We start from the raw sequence: 9149 nt of genomic DNA, 5'->3' as shown, positions 1-9149 counted from the left end.
GTATACTTTTGATGGAAAAAAAAGTTAGATTTTGCCATTTTGTATAACTATTGTTATTCAGTTTTTTTAATTCAAATTGAATTGATACTAAGTATTAGAGTTACATATTTTTCATTTAGTTTTAAATTACTATTTATGATGAATGGTCTCATAAATGCTGATATGGTATTTTGTGAGATTCAAAATAAAATTGAAATAAAAACTATCACTAAAATGCTCTTAGAAATAAAAAAAAAATACTTGTAAGATATTAACACATTGTTAATTAGGACTCAACTCAAGTTAATTGAATTCTTATTAATGTTTATCTGTTTTTAAATTTTCATGATATTATGTAAATTTCTTTTTATACATACAGTTTCGTAACACAAAAGTTTGTATAGTTTTATCACTTTTATGACTTTTACTAACACATTAAAAATTCATTACTTAAAAACGTTTAACAGGTATTCTAAAGATACTAGTTAAATCATAATTTTCTAATATAAATGTATAAAACTAGCATAGTTGAGCACCCGAAACAAATCGATTTTAGTTGCGTTTATCCAACAATGTATACAATATGAAGGGGGGAAAATTTTCAAAGCCAAGGAGAATTGTAAATAGGAGTTGCAACAGATTTAACTTGAAGGTACTTATGGAGTGCTTCCAATCCATAATCTCTTCCAAATCCACTCATCTTGCAGCCTCCAAAAGGGCAATCAACATCAAAGGCAAAGAAGCAGTTGATCCAAACAATGCCTGCTCGGATGGACCTTGACACTGTGTTTGCAATATCCATGTTCTTCGTCACAATCCCCGACGCTAGCCCATATTTGCTGCTATTCGCCTTCTCAATTCCTTCCTCAATGCTCCTGTTTTTAGTATAATATCAAAAAGTTTAAAGTTCGATTCTTATTGATATAAAAACATTCATATGTCTTTATCTAATAGTTTAAACTTTTACGAGAAAAGATTTCCTGACAAGTTAGGTGAACTTATGAATATACGAATAAAAGGATCATCGAGATAAAAGAGAACAGAGAAAAGAATTTGCTTTGGTACATTGAGGGTGAAAAAAAATACAAGATGTACTTAGTACTTACTTGAACTTAGAAAGCACCATGACAGGTCCAAATATCTCATCTTGTAATATTAGCATGTCCTCCTAAAATAGATAGTGTGAAGCAATTATGAATATTAATAAAGAAGGCCAGTTTTCATGTTTCTTGAAGAGTTGAAAATGCACCTTAACATTAGAGAAAATTGTAGGCTCAATATAGTAGCCCTTGTTTCCAAATCTTTTTCCCCCACTTAAAAGGGTAGCTCCTTCTTTCTTTCCAAGCTCAATATAGGACAGAATTTTCTCAAATTGTGCCTTACTAGTCTGTAGTTTAAAATAATAAAAAAATCATATACAGAAAAGAGTTATTATTATCTAAAGGCTTATTCTCAAATTATAATGTAAACATAATTATGTTACCTGTGGTCCTTGTTGAACTTTAGGGTCAAATGGATCCCCTACTACCCATGTTTTTGCCTTCTCCACAACCTTCTTCTCAAATTCATCATAAATTCCTTCTTGAACATAAACTCTCGAAAATGCAACACATATTTCTCCCTGAAAATTATAAACAGTTACTAGGAACGACCGAGATACATTGGAAAACAAGAAAAAGGATTTCAGGGTTGACTTAGAATGAAAGAAATGAAACCTTGTTGTGTAGGATACCAAAGAGAGCAAGGTCAACAGCTTTGTCAACATCAGCATCATCAAAGATCAAGACTGGGGACTTGCCACCTAATTCAAGTGAAACTGGTTTCAAATTGCTCATGGTTGCCGCCATCATTACCTTCCGGCCAGTCTCCGTCGAACCAGTAAAACTGACCTATAACATAACATAATCAAATCAAACCTTAATAAAGCCATAGATGGATAATTTGAATAGGAAATTACCGCATCCACGTCCATATGTGAGGCTATTGCAGCTCCAGCAGTAGAACCAAATCCAGGTACAACATTCAGCACCCCATCTGGGATACCAGCCTGAAAAATTGCATTCAACATTTTACTAAGTTAAGAATTAGATACTAGAACATTTTATCAAATAAGCTAATATGTCACTTAACGTGACACTTGGTAAAATAATAAGAGTTATTACCACTTTGGTATTTGAAAAACATTTAGATTCGGGCAAAATAGTCCCTAAAAAATGTTATCGATAAAATCAATCCTAAATGATTTAAAAATATGACAAAAATAACTAATAAATATTATACTTTTTATAAGCGACAAAAAAATTTTCATATTCAACAAACGAATTACCTATTTGATCAGATTTTTTTGGCAACATTTAAATAAATATTTAAAAAATACACAAAAAAATCTGGAGCAAAATTTGATCTTTAGATTTTTTTATTTTTCAAAAAAATTTTGGTCACTCATGATAATTTTGTTTTTAAAAAAATCACTTTGATATAAAATTATCTTATTTTTCTAATGATACTTATAAAAACTCGTATTTGTTATATCTTTTGGGATACCATTTTAGTTATTTACTCAAAATAATAACTATCAAACTAAATTAATACTTTCAAAATTTTAAATATTAAAATGAAACATGTTTGATCAAGTCATGATTCCATAAATATACTAAAACAAACATAAACATAGCATAAACTTGCTTGTTATGCTTACCAGCTTAGCAAGATGAGCATAAAAGAGAGCCGAGAGAGGCGTATGCTCGGCCGGCTTGAGGATCATGGTGCAGCCGGCGGCTAAGGCAGGGCTAGCCTTGGTGAAGAACATGACAGTAGGAAAATTCCAAGGGATAATGTGTCCCACAACACCAACAGGTTCCATAAGAGAATACAAATGAAGGTTCCTAGAAGTTTTGAACACTTCTCCATGGATTTTATCAGCAGCACCAGCATAGTAACGCAGTAAATTTGATGCTTCCGGAACATCCACAGCCTTACACCAACTATATAGCTTCCCTCCATCAATCGTGTCCAATGCTGCTATCTCTTCAATGTTCTCTTCAATTAGCTCTGCCCATTTTAGCATAATCTTTGCTCTCTCCTGTTCCATAATTCCATACCCAAATTAATATATCTTCTTTACCTTTTTTTCTTTTTATAAATCTTCAAATTCATTAAAAAGACAAGTAATTTCAACCAACTAATTAATATTTTGCTTTTGTTTTTCACATTATTTTCTATTTCGACAAATCAAAAACTAATTCGTCATGCATCTGAACTCTATTTAAAAGTTTGTCGCTGATCAATAAATTATTATATGTTCAATGTCAAATTTAAATCCCAATACTTACTTAAACAGACTAGTAAACTAGTTAGTAGATCAATCCAAATTAATTCCAACTAATTAATAATTGATATCTTTGTTTAACCAACCCAATTATATTTCTAATAATAAGCTTAGCTATTTTTAAAAATATTTTCCAAAACATCAATGTAGATTCAAATTATGATATTGTTGCAAATGACAATTTTGTCCTCACCAGCAGCGATTGATATATACATTTAAACAACGAAATTTGGACTATATGACTTATGCTTTTTTATTAAGGTTGCGTGTTTAGTTTCCCACATGGAAAATTCTCTAATTATGCTAATTTGATATTAATGAGCCATTGACTGAAACTTAGAAAATTATTGTAAGGCCACATTATGAGTTATTATTATAATAATAATAATAATAATAGAAATAAAAGTTAGGTGAAGATGTGAAGGATACATACAGCACCAGGCATGCGTGGCCATGGACCAGAATCAAAAGCTTGACGTGCTGCCTTCACAGCAATATCAATATCTTCTTTTGTAGCCTCTGCTATTTCTGTAATCACTTCTTCTGTTCTTGGATCTACTGTCTCAAACCTTTTTCCTTTTTAATAGAAAAAAGGTTATTATCAAGTTAATTCAACTGTTTTAACATTTTTTTTAATTTAAAAAAACGAAAACCTAAAAAAAAAAAAAAATCATGCCACAATGAGGTCAAATTAAGCTGCTATTTCTCTTATATATTCTCCTGCTGATTCGAATCTATACTATGTGCTATGTGCAATGTTGCTAAAATACAACCTTGATAATTCACCTTCATTGAACCTTTTCATAAACTTTTATCTTTTTTATTTTTTTAATATTTTGAGTTGACATCACTGGTATCCTATTACATGTGCACACCTCTGGCCAGCCAAATGAACTCGGTGATTATTGTTGGTATATATCATCATAAAATAAATGTGTTAATTATATATTTGTAAATTAATGGAATATATATTATTATTTTTTTATAAATATTAGCAAATAAAATGAAATTGTAAAATGAGACTTGGGGATGCACGTTCGTCAGAGTTTAAATCTCTTACCACTAAGAAACTAGTTTAAAATATCTTAGCAATAAAATAATATTAAAACTAATATAATGTTATTATTAAGCCAACCAACCACTCCTTCCATCAATATGATCATCAAGTTCAGTTCAACTCTTCCATGATGATCGATGTCCTCAACTGAAGAATGAAACTATCCCATTTCTCAAACCAAGCTAATTAAGGATATTTTTCTATGCCAGGTACGCAATTCTTATTAAATTACAATTGGGTTCTGTACTAACTGGAAATTAAAACGATACATAGAGACCAATATATATGAATTATTAGGGGAAAGAATAGAGGTAATTAAGAAAATGAAGAGAGAAGAAGAATAATTAATTAATTAGAACCTGAAACTGAATCCACGAATTCTCCATTGATGAAGAGCTTTGTAAACTTTATCTTTGGAATCTTGAGAAAAGAACCATTATTATTGCTATCATCATTGCCATTGCTGAGATTTGCCATCTCTCTCGAATCAAGCCAAGTATGAGGGAGTATGCTTGGCTTCGGTGTGGAGAGGGAATATATATTTATACACTACATGCTGGTCACTTATTTCTTGTATATGTGACACAAGCATTCTAATTAACTAGATATAAACAAATAAAGTTATAACTAGGAGTCTAGGACAATTTTGTAATTTCCCTTCATTTATAAAAATGATTTCATTTTGACCTTTTTTGTCACTTGTAAAATTCCATATCTTGAAAGTTCAACAAATTAAATGACTAACAAAACTATATCCAAGCCATAATTTCTTTTCCATATAAAAGGATTCCTATATGATATAATGTTTAATTTAGGTAGAATCGATTAATTAGCCTGTAATTCATATTAGTCAATGTTTTGTTACCATCTCGTAGTAATACATATCATTAGATAACTGTGTCAAAAAAAATTATATTGATATATATTGTATCAATTTATTTTCGACAGAAAACACTCACAAGATTACATATTTTTGGTTTAATATAATTTTAAAAAAAAAATTGTACCCATAAATTTTATAAACACGAACAAAAATATCGGTTAAAAAAAACTAACGTTGTATCCATTAAAAATGGGTTTCGTACGATAAAGTACTAAAACTTTAATTTTTTGTTGACTTTTTAATAAATTTTTAAATTATTTTTACCTGTTATCTTTAACATTAACTTTATCACCATCTCTTCTTTCCCAAATCTTAAACTTTCATATCTTTTTATTACCACTCTCCTAACCACCTTTATTCTCAACTCGTCTATAATCTTAGAAGAAGAAGATGAAGAACAGAAAGTAGACGGCAATTGCAGCTCAGAAACTGAGTTCTGATGCGGTGGTGGCCAGAATTTGGTGCTTTCAGAACTGGGAGGAAAACAAAAACTAGAATGAGATGGTATTCTTGAAGTCAAACTTCTGCATCTGAGTTTGTGGTTTTTTTTAGTTCGAAGTGGGTGGCTTTAAAGGGTGGGTTGTTCCACCTGCTAATAACACCAACATCTACAATAACTGAACTTCTCACAACAAGTTTCAAGCAATCCATAAGTACTCTTCTTTTTTATTTATTCCATGCTTTCTTGCTTATTATTTCATCCACACATAATTTCTTTTTATTCCACAGGTTATGAATATGATGATTACTGTCATGGCCAAAACTTATGGTGGATAGGGGAGACAATGATTTCAGTTCCGACGAGTCACTTAGTTTCTGATAAGGCAGCACCATCCAGATTCCAGTTGTGTTGTTGGAGCTTGAATCCGGTAGATCTGAACTCGCTATCGTACTGAGGTAAAGGCAATCTATACGTGGATTTAAGGCAGCGCTGGAGCCGCCGCAGGGCTTAGAGTGGGTGCCGTCAGAGGTGATAGTATTGCTTGGGAATAGACAGATTTTCTAGAGGCTTGTCATCGCCTTCGTCATCACCGATGTGAAAAGATGATGACGGTCGTGGTGGTGGTAGTAGAGTAGCAAAGATAGAGAAGGTGGTTAAGGTGGTAGTAATAGAAAAATGTAAAAATTTGAGATTTGGGGAAGAAGAGATGGTAATAAAGTTGATGTTAAAGATAAAGAGTGGAAGTTATTTGAAAATTTTATTAAAAAGTTAACAAAAATTTAAGTTTAGATATTTTTATCGTACGGAATCTATCTTTAACGGGTACAATATTAATTTTTTTCTTTGACTGGTACTTTTATTAACGTTTGTAAAGTTTATAAGTACAAATAATTGTTTTTTCTTTTTAATATAAATGAGTTATAGATTAAGACATTTTTTGTGGCATTATTGAATTTTGAGAATTGGTATTGTTTTCTATTTGTTCAGTACTTTTAATAAATGTTTTACCTTTTTAAAAATCAAATGTGAATATATATTTTTTTTTTACTTTAACAAGTGATGTTGATTTAATATTTTATTAGATTGGAATATTTTTATTGTTGGAGTATAATTAAAATTAATTTAGATCAATTAGTATTATTTATATTAAGATTCATTTTGATGGTTCATTTTATCGTTATAAGATACAATTGGTTGCTTAAGATTGTATGTAAGAATATGGTATTGATTATGAAAAAACTTTTGCTTCTGTTGCTCGTCTCACATCTGTTCGAGCTCTTCATGCCATTGTTGCGGTCAAAAACTAGTCTCTCAATAAGATAGATGTGAAGAATGTGTTTTTTAATGGGATTTAAAAAAGAGAGTTAAGTACGATTTTGGTCCCTAACGTAGAGGCCGAAAATTTATTTCGTCCCCGATCTTTTTTTTGCTAAAAAATGGTCGTGAAGGTTTCAGTTTATTTTAAAATCGTTCTTTTCACCAAATTTTTTATTTTTATTATTAAATTATTCCTAACTAAAAAATTATAAAATAAAATAAAAAAGAAAAAAGAAAGAAAGGGAACGATAAAAGGGAGAAAGAGAATCGGGGGGAGGGGAGGGAAGAAGGGGGAAGGGAAGGTAACGCCGCTGCACCGCCGCCTGTGATAGAGAGAACGGAAGGAAAAACCACCACACACACATGGATGAAGAGGGGGGAGATAGAGAGTAAGGGAGAAGAAAGAGATCGAAAGGGGAAACAGAGAGTAAGAAAGGAGAAAGGGAGAAAAGAGAGATCGAAAGGGAGAGGGAGACCGCGTTCAGCGCCGCCGCCGCCACTTGCGCGCCGCTCGTCGTCTCTGCTCCTCTTCCTCGCTCGTCGTCGATGCTTCTCGTCATTTCTGCTTTTGTTTTTGCTTCTGTTTCTGTTTTTACTTCTGCTTCTGGTTTTGCTTTTGTTGTTGCTCTGATTTTATTATCCATTGTTGTTGCTGGTGTTGTTCTTCTAATTGTTGTTGTTTCATTGTTGTTATTGTTTCACTGCTTTCTGCTTCTACCTGCTTCTGTTTCTACATTTTCTTGTGCCTCTGCGCCTCTGCTTTTGGTTGATTTTGGAGAAGAAGAAGGAATGGTATTTTCGTTCGAAGGACGATTTTAAACAAACTGAAACATTTGGGACCATTTTGTAGCGAAAAAAAGGCCAGAGACGAAATAAATTTTTAACCTCTACGTTAGGGACCAAAATCGTACTTAACCCTAAGAAAGAAGGTCTATATGAAACCACTTCTGGGATATCCTTGTCCCTCTAGCAAAGTTTGTCTCCTTCGCAAGGTACTTTATGGTCTTAAGCAAGCTCCTCGTAAATTGTTTAAAAAGTTCAGCACCACTATATGCAATCTCAGTTTCACTTGCAGCCTCATGAGAATGCTCTCTTCATTCGTAAAAGTGAACAAGGAGTTATTCTTCTACTTTTGTATGTTGATGACATGATCATTACTAGAGATGATGTTGATGGTACCTGTGATTTTAAGGCCTCCCTTTACCGTACTTTTGAGATGAAAGATCTTGATTCTCTCAATTATTTTCTTGGTTTAGAAGTCATATCCACAGATGACGGCATCTATCTCTCTCAAGCAAAGTATGCTTCGGATCTTCTTGCTCGAGTCGGAATTATAGATAGTTGCATTGAGTTAACTTTCCTTGAGCCTAGTGTTCGATTTATCCCTATGCATGGCACTGTTTTGGATAATTCTACTATTTATCGATAATTAGTTTGAGGACTCGTCTACTTAACTGTCACCCGACCAGACATCACATATCCAGTTCATATTCTTAGCCAGTTCTTGTCAGCCCTTGTACTACTCACTATGCGGCAGTTCTTCGCATTTTTCGCTACATCAAAGGCACCCTATTTCATGGCATTTATTTTTCTACCCATTCATCTTTATCCCTTCAGGCGTACTCAGATGCTGATTGGGCTGGTGATCTCATTGATCGTCGTTCTACTACTGGTTATTATTTGTTTTTTGGTGACACTCTCATTTCTTGGCGAGTTAAGAAGCAAACGTTCACTGTTCGATCAAGCACAGAAGTTGAATACCGTGCTCTCGCTGACACAACTGTTGAGGTTGTCTCGATTCGTTGGCTTCTCGAAGACTTGGGTGTTCTTCAGTCGTCCCCAACTGATATTTTTTGTGACAACTACAGTGCTATTCAGATTGCGCATAATAATGTGTTTCATGAACGCACTAAACACATTGAGATTGATTGTTACTTTATCCGGCAACGTCTTCTTATCGATACTATTCGTCTCATCGTTGTTGGAACTCTAGATTAGACTACTGATATCTTTACGAAGGCTCCTCATCTTATTCATTTTCGGACTCTAGTATCCAAACTCAAGTTGGTATTCTTATCTCCCACTTAAATTTGAGAGGGAATATTAGAGTATAATTAGAATCAATTTAGATTAATTATAGTAT

The 9149-nt window shown here is 32.7% G+C and overlaps 1 protein-coding gene across 1 annotated transcript; it reads right to left on the bottom strand.

Moving 5' to 3' along the window:
* LOC107644364 (aldehyde dehydrogenase family 2 member C4) lies at positions 462-4954 on the bottom strand. The gene is made up of 9 exons (XM_016348202.2): positions 4724-4954; positions 3741-3883; positions 2678-3061; positions 1937-2026; positions 1695-1868; positions 1463-1600; positions 1229-1366; positions 1086-1147; positions 462-854 (listed from the first exon to the last, which is right to left on the bottom strand). The coding sequence occupies exons 1-9, from the start codon at positions 4839-4841 to the stop codon at positions 581-583; spliced, it is 1521 nt and encodes a 506-aa protein (XP_016203688.1). The 5' UTR covers positions 4842-4954; the 3' UTR covers positions 462-580.

Source organism: Arachis ipaensis, chromosome B05 (assembly GCF_000816755.2).
Source record: "Arachis ipaensis cultivar K30076 chromosome B05, Araip1.1, whole genome shotgun sequence".
NCBI classification, from domain to species: Eukaryota; Viridiplantae; Streptophyta; class Magnoliopsida; order Fabales; family Fabaceae; genus Arachis; species Arachis ipaensis.
This window is presented reverse-complemented; position numbering and strand designations above follow the sequence as displayed.

Coding starts and splice junctions, on each gene's coding strand:
- LOC107644364 (XM_016348202.2), bottom strand. CDS start 4,841: ATGGCAAATCTCAGCAATGGCAATGATGATAGCAATAATAATGGTTCT. Junction 2,027..2,677: donor ATGCTCATCTTGCTAAGCTG/GTAAGCATAACA, acceptor GCAATTTTTCAG/GCTGGTATCCCAGATGGGGT. Junction 1,869..1,936: donor CACATATGGACGTGGATGCG/GTAATTTCCTAT, acceptor GTTATGTTATAG/GTCAGTTTTACTGGTTCGAC.